Genomic DNA, 23,842 nt, shown 5'->3' with positions numbered 1-23,842 from the left:
TAAATTTGTTGGGTTCATTGCTATTTGCGATAAGAAGCTGAACCAGCGTAAGCTGAGACACTAACGTGATAACCTACACGGTAAACTGATGCTTTCTGTTCACCAATTTATGGTAATTGCAGTACGTGCCTGATGAGAAGGTCATACCCATGTATCCCATTTTCAAATATTAGTTTGGTATTGGCAGATAGGAGACTGGTGAACAGTGCCCAAACACTACGAAAAAATGCGTGGCGTATGTGTATGTTTGCCAAACTGCTCCGAAAGTCACAGTAACGTAGGTTATGATGACAAACGTGACCAACACTGGCCTATCACCAGAGGGCGATAGCAACTTCGCGGATGGTGCATCGACCTTAGCTAAGCAAACTTGAATCCATGCATACAACTCTGTGATTTGGCACAACACACTTGGCTGGACAATGAGTGGGCAAAACTCTTGTAACAGACAGGAGCCAAGCCATGTTGCCATCACACAGCAACAACACGCTCATGAATATGTACAATAAACTAGTCGCACTCACATTGTTTCTCTCACAAAGATCATGAATAGCGCCCCAATATTGTTCCGGGACAGAGAACCATTCGCAGTCTCCTGGTCCGATGTTGATGTTTACAGCACAAAAGCAGTTGTTTTCCTGATGTCCGGGAGTACGACAGCCGGGAACCTTTAGAAAGGTAGAATGAGTGCACGAAACATACTGAAATCGGGCATAAGCTAATCGCACTCCAACAAGCTTGATTCATTCCAACCTCAAGTTGAAAGGCACCCACAAATGAATATTCATTCATTCAGGCAACCTCTTTCAAGTCGCTTGGCTTCGCCAACTGTGGGAGTCATAGGAGAAATAAACTTTTCTGCAGTGAATAGATTCAAATGTGAATTGGTGAGTGAGTTGGTCGGAACTGGCTCACACTTGAATTCGTCTTACGGTGGCCGCAATGAAAGTTATCACGGCACAGGAGGGCCACTGGAGATAGTGAGGTGCCAGTTGATAAGGCCATGAAACAAAGATAAACCTAATACTACCAGATGACCGAAATAAACGGTGTAGAGTGTCTGGGATGGGAAATAAAACCATCGGAGCTAAATAGGTTATCGGAACATTGGAAATGATACCCCGATTCAGATTGAAGTTTCAAGTTGTCTAGATGCAAACAAGTAGGACTTGAGTGCAGCGCGAACAGGCATTTGATATCCTCACATGGAATTGAGCCATGTGTGACATCTAAAACTAAGTACATGAAGGGACCCGGGAGAGGGGAGCGAAGTTCAAGGCAATGAAGGCTGTTAACGTATGAATTAGGCACTGTGGTGTAGTCACGAATAAGTTACTTAAAAACGGTAACCCTGGACGAAAAACGGTTCTAAGATAAAGGATGAAGGAAAATGTTCTGTGTAAGAATTGTCGCAGCCTCTATTGTTCCTGGGTGACATTCAAAGTGAACTAGTGATGCTGTGGAGGGCGAGATGGCCCAAGTGGTTAGAGCGCGAATTTACCGACCGAAAGGTCCGTGGTTCGAACCCGACATTCGGCACTCGACTTCCCCTGTCTAGGCTTGGGCGAACTGGCAGTATCCCAGCCCTCGTGCTTCCTTCGGGTGGCATGGCAGTTAGGCACCGAAAGGGTGCTACGGCTGAACGACGAGTGATGCTGTGGTGGCATTAGTAGAGCTTGTATAATTTCGCGACATTTCACTCAGCCGTTTACAGTAGTCACATTTGAAATGTGGTAGAAAAAGCGAAAGACGCATACGAGGGAGTTAGCCATCACAGAATTAGGGGACACGTGGCAGGCCAACAATGGGCGTCAGATCAGTTGTGAAGTCAAGGAAGTCCGGGGAACGCCTAGAACAGACTATGAACAGTCGAACGAGAAATCGATAGGTAAAGAAAGAACGAGCGTCGGCCTCAGCTGTCGTGTGTTGGTCTTGCCCACCCAAGGTTAAGCCAAACTTAGAACCATCTATTTGGTTTGTGACGTTGAACGACTACAGCTCGGCACAAGCGTGCTGTCTTATTTCGAGCACCGATAAGTCTGAAAAGACCTTGTATGTCAGTGCAGGATGTCACATGCGAAAGATGTTTTATAACAGTGATCCTTGGAAATCTATTTATCCAGCCGAACGCCTATCTTGAAAAATGTTCTATGATATGGACTTTCCACTTTTACCAACGAAATGCTCACACTGTGAAGGACAGCCTCTATTTTATCTACATAAGATTGTGAGCACGTAAGAAGATACGAACGGTAAGACAGCCTTCAGTTCGCATCGCAGAACACTTGCCAGAGTGGGCGCTCAGCTCGGTCAATTTAGTGACAAGGATCAGCATCTGGCAAGGTTGGACCAAGGTCAGGGTACACCGACACCAATCAACGCTTCCAAATCCACTTTCTCGCGTTCGTTGTCTTCGGTGTACCGAAATCTTCGTTCCTCCATTTATTCTTTTACACTTGAGTATCAATTTGGTGTAGCCCAAAACTTCACTGAAGTTGGACAATTACTCCAACCAAATTCCAAACATTGATTTCTCATGGTTTCTCCATAACCGTTTCATGACGATTCGGTTTGTCGATGCTTTTTGCACATGCTCATAGTAGACCGTCGAACAAAATATCGTAGACTCTATTAATCTTGTGAGAAGGTTTATTGTCCACGTGTGCTTCAGGTTGATGTCTACCATTCATTAGGTGAGTCTAACGGTGTTAAATGTTTAGCATTTTATTGAATACAATAATGGAGGAAAATAAAATCAAATAGTTATCTCTGGTTCAATAAATCAGGTTGTAGGCTTAAAAGAAAAAAAACTGACCTTGAGATAAAGTTGCACAGTGTTCATACCAAGCAGTGGATAACCCACGTGACTGAGCATATTGAAAGCACTGACGACTCGAACAAAAGTCGGCAGTTTTGTCAATTCGTGCAATTGAGGAAACCACTTCTTCTCATCTGACAGGTCACAGTTGGTCCCAAAACGGATTAATTTCGGTTTGATGCTGCGCGAAGCCTTCTGATTGGGGTCAGAGGCCGGAGTTTCCGCTGTAGTGCGTACACCGGCTTTGAGGAGTTCCGGGGTTCTCAGAGGATGAGCTCCATGGCCAATTCTGAAGTAAATGAACAAGGTGTGACAAAACGATTACGAGGCAAAAGTGAGGTAAAGTAGTGACGTTGGCAAAGTACTCCTAGTTACAGATTCACTGGTGGGAAAACTGACAAAAACGAGATCGTTGCTGATCACGTTTGTTGTAGTTGTTCAACGTATTGTTTTCACTTACCAGCCTCCATAGCAACATCCGGAAAGGATACCATTAAAACTGTAAACCGTCGTTGACAGGCTGGTCAATTCAATACGCAGGTCTTATGTTGTCCAATCGCGCGATTGGCATCGCGGATTAAATCCCAACCCGATCAAATAATACAGGATGTCCATACTTCTAACCGTGCGGTGTTGTCGACCGTTTTCTTTGTTAGTGCTCCACCCAGAACGCACTGAATGCAAATAAACTGACTAAGTTTCCACGAAATCTGAGAAATGCATTTCTCGACGAGTTTTATTTCATCTATAATTTAGTCCCACCATGATTTTGCACACCAGGTGTATAAATTACCTCGCTGGATGAAACGCCGACGAAGACTGCGTCAGGGTTTGTTGAACTTTGACAAACCGCAGGCAATATTTTTTTCATTTCGAAGGAGCGACGGATTCCATGCAACCGAAATTATCAGTGCGGAATCAGAGCTACATAGCTTTGTTGTTGGTTGTTGTGTAGCAATCTACACAAAAGAATTCTAAGCCCATGACCATGTCGTATTAACAGAAAGCTACTTAGCTGACCCCCCAAAAAATCGTTCAGCTGTAGCACCCTTCCGGTGCCTAACTGCCATGCTACCCGAAGGAAGCACAAGGGCTGGGATACTGTCAGGTTGCCCAAACCTAAACAGGGGAAGTCGAGAGGAAGATGTCGGGTTCGAACCATGGACCTTTCGGCCAGTGAATTCGCGCTCTAGCCACTTGGGCCATTTCACTCAAGTGGGATAGAGAAAGAATACGAACCTCATTGTAAGCTGAATAATCCAATAATGGAAGTCCACTTCCAAACTCGGTGAACAGATCAACAGTCATGCGATCAATTACCAAAAGATAGGCTTATCGGTCTCACGTTACGATGCGTGGCCCGTATTGTCAAAAATCAACGAACGAGAGGTATCAGACTAACCTTGGATCACTCGACAAATTGGCATCTGGTGTTGTGCAACTAGAGTCTTTTCGTGCGGGCACTGTTGAAAAGATAAAAAGAGGATGAATGTGAAATACAAGACAGTATTGAGTTTGAGTTATCACAGGGTTGCACTCATTGTCCTGCAATAGACAAACTTAGTTTCGTTCTCGGATAACCAAGCCCGATTCAAATGTATTTGACCACCCATCAGAACCAATATACATTTTTGCTGACAAACGGATTATGAAGCGCCGGAAGAGCACCTTCTTACGGCGATCGTCTGAGCTTCTATCCAGTCCTGCTGTTAAAACCAACCAAATGAGGATAGTATTATGAAACTGAAGCGGAGACAGAACGGTTTTTCGCGCTAACCGTCCATTCATGAGCCACGAGTTACAAGTAGTTGTGTGATTTGTAGAATTCGTGTTCACATCACTCCCAATGAACAGTTCTATTCCTGTCCTCGTGAGTTCACATCAAGGAGAAGAAGCACTGGATTCGAGTTTTGGCGGGGCTTGAGCTCCGGACAGTTAACATGAGAGGTGAGCATGATACCACCACATCAGTGTACACTGGATGAATTATCACGTCTGAATAGGCGATTGTGTTCAAGCATGAGTGATGTGATAGGTTCGTCAGTAAATGTCTCGGTTGTGCGCACTACTAACAGCGAGACTCGAGTCCAGTGCTCCCCAACTTTGGTATGGACTCACTCACCAGAATAAATGCGCATAGAAAGGAGAAGAAATGTCCAAACGGGGTTTATGTGAACGGGAATTTTTGAGCTAATGCGATTCCGAGTTGGATTGGTGAGCAAAACAGTTCACACCTAAAAAAACCAATGAAGTTTTATAAATATATCCGTTAATTCACGAGTAGAACACACGATATCGCGGACGACGGAATATTAACCGAAAATGTACATAAACCAGTCACCATCAGTATGCACAGCGAAGTGCGTTCAAGGTGAGTGTACCTCGTGTAACTACCCCACCTGTGCATTTGGAAGGCCAGGAGACCCGTACTCAGAATTTGTGAGCCTTTGGTCATACCAAAGCATGCTCATCATGTACTGTGATCGACAGCTCTGACCCAGGTTAGTTTACGCCTTCTGGTTGCACCCAACCACGAGGTGTCAGTTAAGGCTACATTACAGTGAAATAGTATAGAGAGACATGCATCCACCCGCGTTAACACGTGTCAAAATCGTATAACCGGACCACTTTTGCAGGTGTTCAAAATGAGCGGATGGGCGTTGAATGTACCGGCATAGATGGTGATTCAGTGTTGGTGAGTGCTTTAGCGAAGGAATGCTCAAGAGATCCAAGATGGAGGCAAACTGTCGTGAGAAGACAATGTTTGGCATGGCGTATATTTGTTTACGGTACCCAAGCTCTATCGATTCAATTTGGCAATGGAGCTAGACAAGGCATGTAATCTTATGTCGTACCACTGCTATCAGAATCGGTGAACATTGTATTCACAATCAACAATGCAGATGGACACAGCTTTGCCGACTTCATTTCTGCTAGAGGCTCTGCTACGAGAAGAACTCAGCAGGAAAGGTTCAGGTGGTTAACATGATGAAGGATGACTGAATCATGCGGTAAACGGTTTGGTATGCTTCGAAGCGAAATTTGCTTGACATGATGAATTTCCAGATACCCATCAGTATAATCAAATAAAGTAAACGACCCGACATATGTTCATTACCCTATACGGACTTCCAACTAAACTTCAAGTGCAGATCTACATGCACTTTTTGAGGAACAGTGTACATAAATACCTTCCGAGTAGTTCTACGGTTTTCGCTGTGTGTCAGAATACTGATAGCTCGTGATCGTTGATCAGGTGGTGGCTGATCTGTTCGCCGAGCCTAGCAAACTAGCTGCAAACGTTTCGTCCCCATTCGAGGATATATCATCAGTGCGCGGCTGGGTGGGTATTTCCCCCGCCCGACAACAGCTACATATCCTTCATGAATGCCTGCGAGAACTCATCCTCCTACACAGTGTAACCTATGAGGAATCCCGGCCAACCGCTATCCTCCAGGAGTGGTGACGAGACATTTGGAAGTAAATCGCGAATCCCGGGGAACAAATCAGTCACCACCTGACCAACAACCTATGTGTGTCGTTCGTCATTCTATGGAGATGCAGCGAAATTGAACCTAAACAAAGAACGAGGCTTTATTCATTGTTCCCGTTACTCTAAAATCGAAGCTTTTTTCGGCGATTGACATGCCAGTTACGTTTTTAAACACTCTGGTGCATGGTGCAAAAATACCGAACAACGTTATGGTATTCAAACGGACAGATACGATAACGCATCAGAAACTAGGGAGCGAATTGTGATAATCGAAAACTGGACATCGAACGGCTGGTAGTAAAATGGATGAACAAATGCTTTCTATCTGGATGAGTAAAAACATGGGACATATACACGCGCAGGGCTCTCGAGCGCCAGAATCCACAAACGATAAACTAAAGGCTGCTACTGTTAGCACCACTTTAGATGGTGAAAACAGTTTGCTTATGAAGTTCGCGTTTTTACTACGGTAAGACAGGAAAGAGGGAGCAAAAGAATTTTACAACTGTGATGAGTAACAAAAGTCATTGTTCATGTTCATTAGCCCAAATTCATGTGTTGTTTGGAGTCCGATTGCAATCGTCACAGGATATTTGTTCGGCTGCCAGCCAACGAGGATCTTCCCCGAACAGCAACGCATTCTGTCCAGCCATACGGCTGAGTCCGCTGCAGCAATTTGAATGGGGTATGTTAATCTGCCTGGTTTTGACAGGCCAGAAAAATACTTGCAGCAGAATTCGAGCAGTGATTTTCAGCAATTGGGCTGCGAGGTACATAAATGCAACACCAAATATCCGAGTTTAGGAGATAAAGACTAAAATATCTCTAAATCGCAGGCAAAAAATGGGTCACATGATTAGTGCTACTTAAAAAGTGAATGGCTTTACACCAGAAAACTCCTACCCAAAATCGGCGTTTTCTGATATCTGACTACTTACTCAGTGTTCGCGGTGCTTAAGGTTGTTAGTTACGACAGCGCTAAAGTGAATATGAATCTTTCGTGGAAGTCGATGGAAAAAAGTATCTAAAAGACCAGGCTTGCTTCGCTAACTGGTATTCATAAATCTATATAATACCAGGAGAGAATCGCGTGTGTGACCCAGCCAGACGCAATAAAATTGATCTTTACGAACTGGAAGTTATAAATCAGCGTAAGTAAAGTATAGAGGAGGCGTTTCATCCTATGTGGAGCTGACCATAACATGAGTGGATCAGGAGATGGATTCCGTAGTTTTCAGTTCATACTACCGATTTGGAAGCGCTACGTTTCGTTGGAATGCACTAGTTATGAAGAAGCTAACTTGGATTTCAAAGTTAAGAAAACTTGTTAGCAGTCCGCATCTCGGACGGTCCTGGTAAGGATTGTGAAAAAATTAAGAGCCACAAGCTGACAATCGACAAACAGGCCAGCTCAACGCCCATATCCTAAAACGTAAGGATACCTGGACCATGTTCCGATGATGCACCGATACCTGTATGCGAGGGTTGTCCCGCGAAAGTGGGATTGGGTGAATTAACCGATGAAGCTGATTTCTCTTCGCGCAGAGCCTCGACGAAGGATCTAGCCTGATAGGCCGCGAATTTTGAAATGGTTGTAACTGTGCGCGGGGATTCACAAAACCAGACCGTACGACCCTGAGAATCACGGTTGACATCTGGCGGTTGAGGGACTTGAGTGCGAACCTGAGAATGAAAAACAGCCAACACACGTTTGATGAGCAAACCACAAGCGCAACAAAATCACAAAAGTAACAGCAGATAAAAGAGATTAGCTTCCTGAGAAAATGGTGACCGTTTTCAAATATTGCAGACAATACGAACTAAGGGCCCATTGAAGAACGAAAACCCTCGGTTTGGGGAACTCTGCGTTCAAACAAAGCGGATTTTACTTGACAGAAAACAAATTCAGCTAGCACGGGGAAATTTATTAACCAATTCAGGTGAAACTTCAAGCTTCATTATCATCACTGTCAGCTGCAAGAACCTCGTACTTATCGTACAGTGGTTCCAGCTGCCACAGTTTCGTTCACCGGTGACTTGGGGAGGTGGGATAGGTAGCTGCACGTTGGAGGCGAAAGCTGATAGATAAATACAGCACTGTCAGTGGACTGTTAAGTTAAGGGGGGTTGGGAAGGGAGCTATGCATTAGATGTTATAGCTTGGATACACGAGCGCCGTTGAGGGGCGTTTCTAACCACTGATGTGACCCGTCTCGGGGTCTCCATCCAGGAAGACGGCAATGACCAACGCAGCTGGGTTTGTTGGTGACAGCTTTTATACTCCGCTGCCAAGTTGTTGTTTGACAGCCTCTAGCTTGTTTCTACCCTTCATGTGGTTGTGCGAAAAGAACACTTTGAGGAAGTCGGTCGACTGGCACACGTAGCACGTGCCACGATTTAAAAGTAAAACCCCTTGACCTTGCGTATTATCGATTATAGCCCACGGGGCTGTGTTGCAGATGCCAGTGATTGAACTGCCGGTCTGTGAAGCTCCGACATCGGTCGGAAAGCTTGTCAGTACTCCCAACCAGGTAGGAGAGAATTTAAACTGTGTAGCCAGCCAGCTTGTTTGACAACAGCCAAACGTACAGTGCGACTCGCAGGCGGACGTAAATTGCCAGTGCATAGTTATGGCCAACGATAAATCCCGACTGATTTCCGAACTCTTCTGATATAGTTATGTCCTGTTGTGTGAGAGTAAAAACTCACTGACTGAGGATTGTTCTGGAAAATGTTGAGGATATCAGTATCCTCGAAAACCTTCTGGTATTGAATTATTGACAAGGAATTTCCAGAAATTTTTATTTCAATCTTTCGTGACTTTTTCCACCAGCTTGGTTTTTTCTCAAAAGACAGCGTATCGATTCTCATTGGCTAGTCGTACTTTGTACGTTCGTTCAGCTGTAGCACTTTTCGCTGCCTTGCCACCAGAAGGAAGCACGAGGGTTGGATACTGCCGGGTTGCCCAAGCCTAGACAGGGGAAGTCGGGGGGAAGCGGTAGGGTTCGAACCACTTATATTTCGGTCAGTAAGCACTTTGTATGTGCTAATGCAATTATCATTATTTGTACAGTGCCGTTAACTCAGGCAGAAAAAGCTCCTTTCTGAAGGTCTGCCTCTCTGCTTTTGTTTTGGGAGTGATTGGACTCACGCCGCAGTTGGGTATTTGGGTGCTCGTTTTCGCACAAGTATAGCAGTTGAATGTCTCGTTCATATGTAACAGGAAAACAATACTCGAACTAACGGAATAAGTGAATGGCGGATAGAAACATTCTAACGTTAACTACTGAAACCAGGATAGGTAAAAACTGAGCGAATCAGAGTAAGCTATGTTCCCGGTTATTATACGTATCTCCCATCGATAGATAATGTGATCACGAGCTGTTTTTTTGGGCAGAAGGTTTCACTACATTGAAGTAGTATGAGCATGCGGATCGCCGGTGCCTACGCAAGAAGGTCCAAGTACAACGTCATCCGTTGTACACCACGTGCGGACGAAGTAGTTCAACTTCGACCCTAACTGAAAACAGCAAGGTTTGTGGAGGACACGACCTATGCACTCTAGACTGCGTTGCGTAGTATGTTGTAACAATGGTCCCTAAAACCATGACTGGATGTCCCACCGTATCCACGTACTTCTGTTATGCACAAGTGGTATTCGAAGATAAACAATTCTGGAAGGCTCTATCTCACAGGTGCAGGTTCGCATCGAACTGCAATGTAACATGGAGCATAGTTTGAAGGCTAGCTTCCAAGCGTTTCCACAGAGCAGAGTGAAGTTGTATAAAGGTATTCCTGATGGTGTTGATGTCGCGCTTGACTATTTGGGAGGATAAGGTCCAAATACTTGAAGGAACCGATTTGATTTATGACTCTCGGTTAACAGTAAGCGGGCTAAACTGGACATACATGCCTGTGGTGACGAAAGCCGTCTCTACAGAATTTATTTTCAGTCCAACCAGTGAAGCTTAATTTCCAATACGATCAAGGACCAGAGACCGTTATTCGAAACGACGACAACATCAACAGGATGGTAATAATATGCTCAAACTGGGTGAATAATGCAAAACGGCCAATTGTGACTGGGATCAAAGATAGATAGACCAGAAAATGAAGGGTACCATGATTGCATCACTGTCGGATAAGGTGACTGCCACAACAGTGGTGGCCACACTGAGTATTTCGGCAGCTAGACTGCCTGGTACCAACTAAGTTTATGGTTAAATTGTTCGGGGCACTTGGAAACATTGTTGGAAACCTTTCGTCATCAACCGAGACGATGACATCAGTGGGTCTCCACACCGACGCATCGCTGCACCACTACGGACTGATGACGTCACCTCAATTGGTGACGAAACATTTGATGTGATACCGCCACGCCCAGAGAAAAATTCAGGCATCGAATTCACAGCTCAAGTTACTAGCTTTCCCCTCCATAACGACTACTGATATAACGAACACAGTGCTGAGACCCTTGTAAAAACCTTCGTTAACTCCAGTAAGGCGACATACTTGGGGGCCGTGTGGGAAACGCGCCATAGTTCATTTAAGGACTAGGCCCACTCGAAGAAAGTATGGCTGCTGCTTCGAAGTAGTCGAGTATTGGATTACTAGCCAGATCACCACCCGAATTTTAACACCACAGAAAGTACAAGGGTAGCACGATAAGACAACTACGAGCTACTGATGGTACTTTCCCCACTGTTGAGGGCTTACAACGGATACACAATGCGAGTATAACGGACCCCTGGAGTTCGCAGCATTGAGCATCTGATAAGAAGCATCCCATTCCCTTCCGTAACTACCCTTCTTGTAGCGGATACTCCTCTAGCGCAACCACATTATTCGTCCTTGGATTGCTTTTTTAGGCACTTTGATTGCAAACGTTTCTTTATTGGTCGAGGTGAAATCAGTGCGGTTTGTGCGTGCGTAGCGATGGGTTGGCGGTTGTGCGTTGAGTAGTATAGCGTGTATGTTATTATGCGTGCTGCCAGCAGCGGCTGACCTTTGATCACGATTAATTGTTCGGTCGGGTGGTTCCATTAATTGCTCTGCTATCCTGTGTCCCGATTCATTGATACCAACGTGACCTCTGAGCTTAGCGCCCCTGGCTCTCGTACTATGGTCGATGCTAGAGTGGTTTCTTGATCCTTCCGAGTCCGGCTTGTGACCTTTATTGATCCGGCTCTAAGGAGTTCCTAGTTTCTTTGTTTGTGAACCTGATTTACGGTTCCTCTTGAGTATTCTGGCTAAGGTGGCACGTGGTGGTGCGTAAATTGGATCCAGTTGGTCGAATCCGCCCTGGAGTAACATGCTTCCGGAAATTCTCGTGTCTCCGCCTACCAAAATTTTTGCGTTCTCCAGATTGAATTTGTGACCTTCTTGGTCTTCGTGTATGGATATCAAGGATATGGGGTCATGTCTCCTGACGACTGCCTTGTGTTCCTTTATTCGTGTGCATAACTTCCTCACGGTTTATCCAACGAAGAACTTGTTGCAGTTGATTTGGCATACCCCATTATTCCTCTTGGTTTTGTCCCGGTTGTCCTTCGGTCTTGAGATCAGTTTCTTTAGAGTGGCATTCGGTTTGTGGGCCACGAGGATTACTTTTTGAGCCTCACGGGCCGGGATGGCGAGATGGCCCAAGTGGTTAGAGCGCGAATTTACTGACCGGAAGGTCCGTGGTTCGAATTCGACCTCCGCCACTCGCCTTCCCCTGTCTAGGCTTGGGCAACCTGGCAATATCCCAGCCCTCGTGCTTCCTTCGGGTGGCAAGGCAGCTAGGCACAGGAAGGGTGCTACAGCTGAACGCTCACGGGCCGCAATATCATTTTCGCTTGACGTCTGATAATTCGCCGGAATGAGTTATGCGATTCGAACCACAGTACATACGTACACGATTCAACGTTTTCCAACTGAACTGAACCGAACCACCAGTGCGCATACAATTGGGTGATCAACCCCCAATTAAACTGGATTTAGCACCAGTCAACCTTCACTAACACGATTAAGGTGTTGACTAGTTCCTCAAGAGGTGATTTCTTAGAAGAAAGGTTCATGAAACACCTGAGGCTTTTACTACTTGAGCAGACCACGCATAATTTGTTGGTAGTGAAATATCCTCACTACTAACAACCCACTTATCGAAGAGCTGGGACGTTCCCATTTACGATTGGAGCATATTTTGATTGACTCGCCCGTTGTCTTTTCACATAGCGGACACTTATATAGTTTCGTTAGTTAAGCATTTAGAATTAGCGGTCAACCGGTCTTCTTCAATCGTTGTCTTGAGGGTGCTAATGGTGCAAACTTTCAGTCAGATTTAGTAGGATGAAGGCAAGCCGCGAAAAAAAAACAGATCATGACCGAATTATTGGACCACTCGTCGGCGTAAAACAGGGAAAGAACATCCAATCGGAATTCGCCTTCTATCAGAATTAAATTTAAACTCATAATAAGGAAGTCCAGGGTATAGACTGAAGGCAAACAGTGGATAGTCACTGACGTGGTGGACCAGGTCTACAGAGTTCATTGACATAATTGAGTCTTTTCAACTGGTATCTAGGTAACTAAAGTGATCAAGAAAAGAGATAAACAGCAGAAAAAATACAGAGAGTCGTGTATATTAGCAACGTACTTCTATGCGGTGGTCAGGATGGGCTTCTACAAGTGTTTTAGTTGAGAAAAGACCCAAATCCAGTCGGAGGGCAGCCGCAAGTCCACGTATCACCACAACAGGTTGGGAAAAACAATAGCGCATCAGTTCAGGCGAATGTGCATCCTTCCGACCTTCGAGGTAGACACTAGGCGTGGGCGGAAGCAGCCTGTCCTTTGGCGGAGGTGGGTAGGGTTTGGCTGGTTGCACAGGGATGGGGCTACCCTCGGGCTGTATACCTGGCCACCATGGTCCACCGGAACGCCCCAAACCACGAATGTTGTTCAGAATCTGAAAACCCAGAAGATGCGATAGATATTAAAGTGAACGGCTGAAAGCAAGCTAAACAGGGCAGTTAGTGACTACGTCTTGGAATCAGCAGACGACACACTGCCTCCAACACAATCAGGGGCTCGGTTTATATACCATAAACAACAGGATTCCAACGAGGGGTAAATTGCAAATTACGGCAAGAAACTTAAGGTAAGCACTTACCTGGAGCGACGGATTTCGATACATCCGTCAAGTTCCTGACAGAATGAGTGCATGCTACTGATGTATTAGGAGCGAGATGCAATTTCACAGCAAACACATGTTTCTGATGTTTGGTTTTGCATTAGTTAGAAAACTATACTTCCCCTCCAGAAATAACACTGCGAACCGATAGAAATCCTGCACAGAGTAACCACATTTTTGTTTGGTCAGTCGGCCACGGCACCATCACCAGGGTCCATTTCGAACCATGCCACAGCACTTATCTCCTCGCTGTCACACGCGTTGCGGCAGCTCACTTTTTATGTCACACACCATTAGCAGTGGTACTAGAAAAGTAGGATCACAGAAAAGCCTACCACCCTACTCGCGCCAAAGTATTTCTTTCTAAATAGAGCCTAAATACTGCCATAACTAGCAAGTAGTCAGAAATAAGGCAAATTACACTTGGCAGAAAACAAGCGCTGGTTCGATAATTGGTACTGACAGCGTCTCAACCCCAGCCGATTTTGGCGATGACGGTGTACTAGGGGGTAGCACTCTGATGCGCTTGTGGCGGAGTTAAGGGCCGTTGTATCACTGCACTTTTTGCTTCAGAGATGGCTGAAAATAATGAGTTGGGAATTACATGTAGTGCGACTTGGTGCGTACATTCCGTGGATATGTCACGGCGACCACATCATTGAGCTGATTTAGGGGAGACCCGAGAAGCTGAGACAGAACATCATACACGAGGGTGAAACAGACTGACATCCGTACGAGGAGCTACCAACATGCAGGCTTTAAACCTCAGATGCTGAGTGTGAGGTGCTGTTGCTGTCAGGAATTAGCGGAATTAGCCGTATGAGTATTGTATTTTGGGACACTCTTATGTCTGCAGTTGCAAGCGATCCAGAACGAAAAACCACGGAGTATCTTCGAAGGAAGTTATAGGGTTTCGGTGGTCTCGGATCAACACAGGAAGCAGTCTCGTGCTATTATACTAGACTAGTCTATCCGTCCATAAATCCCATGTTTGTCGTCCCCTTAAGCAGACTCCGTTTTATTTAGTTCATTGTTAGATAGTCAACTTAAAATACAAAGGTTATATGGTGGTTGGTATTATCAAAAGCACGACCGACATTACGAGTCCTATTGGGACACGCTTCACGTCCACGACCCAATGTGATGGGTAGGACCAAACCCCCATTTGTGTGTGTGGGGGGGCATAAGAGACCATTAGTGTGTGTATCTACATCACTGAATCCGAGTTGCAGCGGCTTACACGAAGAAAGGCACTTCGATTGAAGAAATATCACCCTATCAGATTTCGAATATAATGTTCAATATAATGTTCAACTGACGGCATAAATGAATGATGCGACGAGAATACAAGATTGATCGATGCATATACGACTAAGTGTTCTATAAGAATTAAGTTGAAGGTTGACCATCACGGCAATATAAGAACTTTATCCCTTAGCATGGCAAATCAGGTGGGCGTATGAAGACCGCTGACATGTGACTGACATTTTGAAGTGAAGGATTTATATTTCGATAAGTGCTTCTTTGAAACCAGCTGATGGGTGCCTTAGTTGGAAAGGGGATAATCAACGCTGCCGCTATCAAGAAATACCCGGATCCATGTTACTGCTATCTCCAAGCAGACGTAAAAGCATAAACAAACGCGGAGCACACTGACTTCAAAAAGCTCAGTTTAAGGAGACAGTGTTAAGTGTGTGTTACCTGGGAGGATGACATGTTCACAGTAAGGGAGGCAGTAGCACTGGCGGGCGTGAACAAGGGTCGTGTTAAATAGGTATAGAGGTCCACTGGGTCTGAATTATTGGAACGACAACATCCAAGTGCGTCTGTCCCAGATGTGGGTGAATTAATGGTTTCTGTACAGTCCATTGGGCCAGGATTCCCTGATTTCAACAGGTCGGACCCGTCACCCAAACTGCACTTTTCTTCCATCCGTGGGTTCGATGCCTTCTCCTCTGTATTATGTGATCCGCTGGACGGGCGAACCTGTTCAGATCCTGAGGGAGCATTTGCAAACAAAGCAAATTCTACGAGGTCGAGATTGGCCGCCGCCTCTGAACGATTTAGTTGCGCCAACAAATCATCTGTCAAAAAAGCCAAATCCTCTTCTGGCAAGTGATCCGCACCCGGACTGCCAACTACAGTGGGAAGTGTATCATCGGTGGGGAATAGATCGACCGCCTCCTCTCCAGATACGACGCCAGACGGGTTTCCACTTTCCAAAGGATCGTTATTCTCACTTTCTGTACGTGCAGTAGCCGGAGAGGCATGAAGGACGGATGAGGACTTCTGAGTGAATTCACGGCTTCCCGATTCGGGGGCAGTCCCACGACGCCGTTGGGTTTGACAGTGTTGATGGTAGCGGAGTGCTTGATTTTGAAGTTGGTTCAATAGATGACGATGTGCTGCACTGAGGGACGTTTCTTGCGCCTGCATAAATGAAGTCAGAAAGAATGAGTGCGGTGGGTGCTAATCCTCTTCCTAGCTGGTTCTAATCATGGCGTGCAAAAAACACTATTGAGGACATTGATGCCACTGCTACACAACGTCCTAAAATGGAAGGATGGTGCACAGACGAGAGCATTGGCAGTAGCCAACCCAGGTGAGGTGACTACGTATTCCAATAAGTGCTTGGATGGGAATGGCTCGCAAACAACTTCATGACAGTTACAAAAATGCCTAAAAATGAGTAGAATGAAGGAACAGCTGTAATACTGTATTTTTGTCCAGCGCTACTCTTGGTCTGCATGAAAATAGGTATTCAAAACGAAAACCTCAGGAATGGACCTACCTGTAGTGTCTGGAGCATTTGTTGTTGTTGCACAGTGAGAGGGGCGACGACCGGTGAGCCCTCGCGCTTGGGTCTTTTTACGTTAGTTTCCATGCTCCCCTCTGAGACCACTTTCTGGGAGTCACCTGCAAATATCAGACGGACAAGTACAAAACAGGTCGAATAGCAACGACGCTGAAATTGGTGAGTTTCAGTGGAGAAGTACATGATTTTAGTCTCTCCACAGATACATACATATGGAGCACATCAGAACCATCCTAGCATCCCGGGAGATGAATGAGGTTAAATTTCTATTCCAAACCCGTACTACGAGGAGGTAAAGTGGTACTGTCCGCTGCGATAGGAGTGTGAAGGCAGTAAGATTCTATCACGCCTTATTCTTCGAAGGTTGACTGGGCGCAGAGAGAGAGAGAGACAGATCCGTGGAAACCAAACTAGATTATTTCCCGAGTCGATCAAATTTCTGTCCTCCGACAGTTTCTGGAACAACGAAGCTGCTGCTAGCAACCAACAATGGTGACCTCTATAACTCAAAAACTGTCCTTGACTTAGTGGACCGTCAGGCACTATGGAGAAAAGGTGTCCTGCACAGATTATTGACACTTCTTAAGGCGCTGTACGCCAACTCGCGCGGCCGTGTGAAACTATACGAGAAGTTATAGTTTAAGTTTATCACATCAAGTGGTGTCAGACAGGGCTCTTTTCTTTCACCTTTCACCTCTTCAACTTCGTCAATGATATGATCATGGAACTGTGACTCCCAGTTTCTAATGCCAGTAGGACTGAGATGTAACCAGGGGACTCTCACAGATATCCAGTACGTAGACGACATAGCCCTTCTTAAATAATGATGCAGACAACGTTTGGCATATGCTTCATACCAGCAAAATGTAAAGTGTTGCTGCAAGACTTGGTTGACTCGAACCCTAACGTCATGCTTGCGGATGAGCTGATTGAGGCAGTACACAAGTTAGTAATGTGTTAAAATATTGGTAGCTCGGGGGAGTTTATTGGATGTTGATCTGTTCGCCGAGCTTGACAACTGGCTTGCAATGGTCTTCGGAAGAAAGAACTCGCCCATAACAGATTAACTGATCACACTCCGTAGACTGCTTACGTGCTCCGTAAGGTAGTCGACCAATTTAATCGAGGGGCTCTTTCAGCAAACCACGCGAAGGGTGGGAACGAGCAACGGAGGTCAAACAATGAAAGCCATTACTAGCAGACGCAGCTGTGCTGGTCACTGCCGTCTCCCTGGATGGGGACCCCGAGACGAGACACATCAATGGTTAGAGACATTGTGAGACAGCCCAGTCACGCTTTCAAAGGCGCTCGTGCACCCAAGCTGACACCTTGGATGCGTAGCTCTCCTCCCAATCTCCCCACTTGAAAGTCCACTGACAAACCTCTATTTACGCATCAGTTATGTGGGCTCCCGCTTCCAAAGCGCAGCTACCTTCCCCACCTTCATAGATCATTGAACGAAAATGTGGCAAGTACGCGGTTTTCACTGCTGATGAATGAATGAAATGAATGCCCAAACCCATTCAAATGGGTGTTAGTGTTCAAGAGCTTGTGAGCTCCCTAGGGAAGATGATAGCAAACGTGTCACCGGTGATTTGAGAGGAACTCTATGTAGGAACCGCGGGCTAGAACCTAATAAGGATGCTGATATCACGAGCGTCCTGGAAGGCACCGAGCCTACACAGTAAGGATGAGTAACTTGGCCAAATCAACAAAAAAGAACGGTTGGAATGATTTCGCTATCACTAAGTTCGTGACAGGTTTGCCCTCACTATGACTTCCCATTGACTTCACTTGGTTTGCTGACCATCACTGCGCGTGTAGACATTAAATAGCTGCGTCCAAACAAGATAGGTAGAAAGAAGTCTGTCTACGATCCAGAACTGGTGTTTTTGTAAACCAGCTTGAGCCAAAAATATAGGTATCTTAAATCATTTTCAAAAGATTTGCTACTTGTTGTGGATGAAATTATGCGCTTGATGCTTTAAGTAGGCCGATAAGTACTAAACATACATGGCTCTATAGTCCATAATCAAAACCTATGAAGGCTTTAAACGTACAGTTCCAAAGCTATACCGAAAAAGAAACGTGTCCCTACGAGGTGAAAAAATCATTCAGCTGCAACACCCTTTCGATGCCTAGCTGCCATGCCACCCAAAGGAAGCACGAGGGCTGAGATACTGCCTGGCTGCTCCAGCCTGGACAGGGGAAGTCGAGAGACAAGGGGTCAGGACCTTCCGGTCAGTAAATTCGCGCTCTAACCACTGGGCAATCTCGCTCCCCCGCGACTAGGTAGCTAATGACTGTTTGTAGGGTTCGCTTGGCACCTTGAATCACGGGTTACTAGCCTTCGTGCACACTAAGTTTGCACCACGCGTTATCCCGTCTCCGAATTGGTTGCAAGCAGGAAGTGGCAACAAAGGCGCGAAATAGACCAGGAAGATTGACAGTGAAACACAAGTCAGGAATCCTTCCTTGAAACTTGAAATACTGAATAGGTAGGTAGGAAGACACCCCTACCCAAACACTAACAACAGCCTATACTAGGTGATTTTTGTTAGGCAGAAAGTATCCAGGAAACTGTAACAAAAATGATTTCCCTCAATTCAACGAACAGATCAGAGGATCTCTGGCTGATAGGAAATCAAACATAGACGCAATAAAAACGACTTCCCACGCAAGTGAGGAAAACTGAGACAGTGGCTGTTGTCATCGTCATTATCATCAGTGGGAGCATCAAGAATAGCATCACCATAGACGGCAACGTTAGCATGCTTAGTTGTGACGCAACAATGGTGGCAGAAAAAGAAGTGGAAATGGTAAGGATTTAACGCAAAAGACAGCGTGGTGCTCCCACCTTTCAATAAACCTATACGAGTTACAAGCTGGTGTGGGAGGCAATCTTGGTCAACAAATTCCAGAAGCTGGATGACCCAACCTAGAAGCAGCAGCGAGCTGGACAGTGGGACCGGCTACGTACGATACGAAAAGTAAATAACATGAACGCCAGTCAATCTTGAGGGTACAGAGGTTCCACAAACTCCAGTCTCATAGTTGGCGCTCTCATTTTACGTCCTCTACCCAAAAAACTTTGCGCCAGGTAGGAGTGGAGAGTCCAGCCAGCTTAGGACGATGATAATGGACACGCGGCGTGCGCTCAAGCCATTTTAACATCAGTTTGTGACTAAGTATCGCAGACAATGCAGACAAACTGAAAGATATAATGCCCAAAGAAAGCAGTAACCATAAAAGGGTGACAATTGATTTTGAGTGAAACTGGGGGTTGTTCTACCAGGCCGGGTGGGAGCGAACTGGGAGTAGCCTTGCGTTAGCTTGACAAACTAGCTATCAGTCTCAATAATTAAATTTGGTTTATCAGCACGGTTTTTTTTGGCATCTTTGTTAGTCTAAAAGACGCACCCTAGCGAAAAGTACACAGGACCATCGTAGTCAGGTGAACTGAAGGAACGTACTTGAATTCGAGGAATGATGTCTTCCAGTGCGTTTGCGCAGAATTGAAGCAAGCGGTGTTGCCAACAAAATACTGGAGAGATGCTTCTCTGGACGTAAGCCCCCCAGGCTAGAATCGTCCGAATTGGCGGCGGCCTCTTGGAGCATTAACTGCATCTGGCGTTGCGTGAGTTCCGCCGGAATGGGAAGACTCCAGGCCTCGTCTACAGTGGGCAATTTGGTAATAGAGCCGCATCCGGGACCTGAATTGCCTAACGCTGCAGCACCGCTTGCCGACTGCGCCCCTGGACTGCCTCCTACATGCGCTCCACCAGTAAGCAGTTTCTCCGGAAGACGAGGTACGATTTGCTGGAGGATGGCTAAACGTGCTCGCAGCTCTGGTTTAAGCTATATAAATGAGAATAAAACAAAAACTATTTTAGGTATCGGGTGAAAACTTAGAAATACCTGCCAGTTGCTACGTCTAGTGAATTCATCCTCTAGCTCCAATAAAAGTTCGATGACAATTGCAATGTACGGAAACGTCAGCTTCGAATGGGAGTGGTACTGATGGGACGCCAAAATACCAATTAAAAGCGGTGGAAGTGCAATTGTCAGAGTTAATCAATTTATGGCTAAAACAAGAAGGCGATGGATGTATCGATAGAAATATAAAGGTGATGCTCATCGGGACATCAGAACAGTCTCTTAGGAACCTTTATCGCATAATGAAACTGCTACTGCGTCAGTGTAATATAGAAAAGCATGGATTGATGTGGGTTAGGTTTCCCGCTAGAAAACATTTCAGTATGCTGCTAAATTATTTCAGACTAATGGAACAGTGCATTTCCTCTTCGTGTCACCTCCATATACGAGAGTTGACACAATTGTAACCCGAAAAAGTTGCATGCACCAGGCGGGCTGTACCACTCAGTGGGTAAATAAACCCTGAGGTAAACCAACCTAGCTCCCAATCAACAGCCGAAACGGGGTCTGAAATTTACAGGTGGACTGCACGTACGGTCAGAGTTTCACAGCTCTGATGTAACACATGAACAAGCGATTGACGCAATCTCAGTAGTCAAACGACCACGAAAAGCTGCTGTAGTCTGACTGCGCATGTGCAATCATCCAACACGTGCAAGGGGTTCTGCAGCCTACCAATACAACAGTGAACTTCTTTTTTTTATATTCTTTATAACGGGTTTTATTCGACTTGACAGGTACTTCACACTACAGAATGAATGGTCAAACGGCATCACACGGACTTTCGTTCAAGTTGATAGTTCTTGATTTCGCCTACCAAATCCGAATTGTGAAATAAGGGGGAAAGGGTAGAAATCTTCGGGCACCTGTAATTCTTTGTCTAGTTAGCATGCCTTCCGGATGGTGGCCAGCTATCCAAGATCCCTAGGAGATCAGGCGATCATTCTACTACAAATGAGCCAAAAATGGTCAAACTGAATGCTGTGGTGACGTATGAGTCCGAGCTTGCTTGCTACGTAAGCCGGGGCTTTCAGTTGGGATCAAGGCCACTCCATCAGATAAAGCTCTGACAATCCCCTCTAATTACCACGCTTTGCATCTGGAAGTCCCCGGGGTTAACCTAAACAACCTCCCTTACCGCACCTTCCGTAAGGTTAAGCTCGACGGAACTCAGCCAGTATGATTTTTACAGGACATAGCCGTTATGGACTTACCTTACACCTAACCGCATTGCATCTCCACCAAGGTTGGGGTAGTCGATATGGTGATTCACCAAACTTTCTTTCAAACCTAGACCGTGCTCGAAGATTCACCTGACAGTGCGACGCCTCACCATCTTCACAAAAAAGTCCTGTTAAATTTACGAGGCAATTTTCACATGCACAGTGCACACAAACAGCCAGTGCCAGCAAGCTTCTTCATCATAACCAGATAGACGCAGTATAATTCATCCGACAAAGCTTTTGACATTCAAAATGGGGTGAAACGCTGTGTGGACATATGAGATGCGATTCCAATTCCATGTGGGGGTAGCGGTTCATTTTTTGTTGTGCGTTGGGTGTATGCGCAGCATCACGCATACGACTGAACATTTTAGTTGTTCTATAATGTCAAAATAGCCTTTCACCTTGTTGGTGATGGACTGTTTCATGTGGACTGAAATTAAGATGAGTGGCTCCAAAGTGAGGGAATATGGACATATCCACAAGCTTCTGGTGGCGTAAATGTATAACATCAATGTTTCAAATGAGTGTCTTCATCACAAGTAGGACGGGTGAAGCCTACTACCATTCCTACATCATTCCTTCATGCTATCTTGGTTCCTGTACAGGTGGTATGAAGAGATTCTTTTTCATTGACAGTATAAACTGAACCCTGAGAATACCGTTTTACCGCATACTATGTTGACAAACAATGACAACGACGATACCAACGAGAATCTCGCTCGAACGTCCATGGGTTAAACCGCTTAGCGGACATTTCGGTGATTCCACACAACAGCACAGAACTGCCTTGCAGGCGCTTCGTCTTCACCTTGTCCGTTTCTTACGTTCAAGTGAAGCTAATTCGCCTCGTCAGAAAGAAAGCGTTCCGGTGCCTAGCTGCCATGCCACCCGAAGGAAGCACGATACTGCCAGGTTGCCCAAGCCTAGACAGGGGAAGGCGAGTGGCGAAGGTCGGATTCGAACCACGGACCTTCCGGTCAGTAAATTCGCGCTCTAACAACTTGGGCCATCTCGCCCCCAGTCGACAGTCAGACTGACGGTGTGTTCTACCGAGATGGCAGAAGTCTACATAATATTCGGTGAAATTGGTTCATCTTGATGTTGTGAGTACCGCCCACTTCATCCATCGAAGATTGGTCTATAACAACAGCCCTCTTTGTTTCAATGCACAGGCAAAACTGCGCAGCAGCTGTCATCAGTGTGTCCCAACAACAGGGTAGCCCGTAAAGATGATGCACTAAATCTTGGCCCAGCGAACCAGATTCTGTGCATCAAAACGTCAGATCTCTGACAGACCCCCCGTCAAAGCAATAGTCGGGTTACATTCCAACATAACCATTAACAGAAGCTGATTCCACAACGATCATCAGGTACAGGACGGGTGGGTGAACACAGCCTCATTTCATACCCGTGTTAATTCCATAACCACTTGAAATTGGTTGATAAGTCAACATCTTTGCCATTTTTCAATCACGCTTCGAGCAAAAAAACTTTGGCAGACAGTTACATTTAATCAGAGCTATCTGGAGTACTTCTCAGTTGCGCTGCACGGAACGGAACGAATCACCAGGGACTCAATCGAAATTCCGATTACACCAGCTCAGCGTGCAAGTGAATGAACTATTCGATGATTGTGGAAAGTGTTCCGCATTAAAACAGTACCTCAACCAAACTTCAGTAAAGAAAACTCCCCGAATAAAATGAAAGTATGATTGTCCAACTGTGATATTTTTACCCCAAGGTTGCCCTGAAACTCGGTGCAAGCACGGGAGCTGAGATAATATGTTATTCAAGGCTGACAACGAATTGAGAAATCACGGGTGAGTCCGCACGATTACGTCCTTTGCGAGCACTAAGGAGCTCAAGACATAATCCTCACGCTGCGGTAAGCTTCGAAACCCGCAAGTATTGCACCACCGCTATCCCCAGAGCCAACGTGGGTTATCGGATAAAAACTGTCTGAGCTTGTACAACCTGGCAGTATCTTGACCCTCTTGCCTCCATCTAGTTGCGCGGCAGTTATGCACCGAAAGTGTACCACAGCTGTACAATTATTAGTAGTATCGAGTAAAAAACGCGTTCGTGTTGAAGTCATGAGAAACCAGATCAAATGTACCGAAATGAACCTTTTCGAACAGTAGACCATCATCATCACCATCATCATCATCGACAGCATGACATCAGTGTTCAACACCGATGCTTCACTGCCGTACAACCGTGACTTATTTGAAAGCCTTATTGTAAAGAAAAGAGTAAAGGTGGACGGGGGAGGGACTTAGTGCTAGCTTGACACAATCATTCCGAGGTGCCTACACCTCCAGACATTCACTCAGGCAATCTGGATAGAAACTGACAACAAGAACGCCACTGACATCGGTTGGCAG

The 23,842-nt window shown here is 45.7% G+C and overlaps 2 protein-coding genes across 2 annotated transcripts in view; one reads left to right on the top strand and one right to left on the bottom strand.

Annotated features, from left to right (window-relative positions):
• T265_08809 (hypothetical protein) overlaps positions 1-14,632 on the top strand; it is a gene marked incomplete at both ends in the record, with an annotated part of 40,790 nt that extends 26,158 nt beyond the window's left edge. Inside the window, one exon of the mRNA XM_009174716.1 lies at positions 14,519-14,632. Coding sequence (XP_009172980.1) covers positions 14,519-14,632 — 114 coding nt within the window. The remainder of the gene's footprint in view (positions 1-14,518) is intronic.
• The window catches only part of T265_08808 (hypothetical protein), a gene marked incomplete at both ends in the record, with an annotated part of 77,779 nt that overhangs the window by 30,435 nt on the left and 23,502 nt on the right, over positions 1-23,842 (bottom strand). The window contains 8 exons of the mRNA XM_009174715.1: positions 525-668; positions 2,816-3,107; positions 4,221-4,281; positions 7,754-7,994; positions 12,948-13,256; positions 15,183-15,911; positions 16,273-16,397; positions 19,770-20,154. Of these exons, the coding sequence (XP_009172979.1) occupies positions 525-668; positions 2,816-3,107; positions 4,221-4,281; positions 7,754-7,994; positions 12,948-13,256; positions 15,183-15,911; positions 16,273-16,397; positions 19,770-20,154 (2,286 nt within the window). The remainder of the gene's footprint in view (positions 1-524; positions 669-2,815; positions 3,108-4,220; positions 4,282-7,753; positions 7,995-12,947; positions 13,257-15,182; positions 15,912-16,272; positions 16,398-19,769; positions 20,155-23,842) is intronic.

This window comes from Opisthorchis viverrini, assembly GCF_000715545.1.
Source record: "Opisthorchis viverrini unplaced genomic scaffold opera_v5_237, whole genome shotgun sequence".
In the NCBI taxonomy this organism is placed as follows: Eukaryota; Metazoa; Platyhelminthes; class Trematoda; order Opisthorchiida; family Opisthorchiidae; genus Opisthorchis; species Opisthorchis viverrini.
Note: the sequence above shows the minus strand (reverse complement) of the source record. Positions and strands in the feature narration are given on the sequence as shown.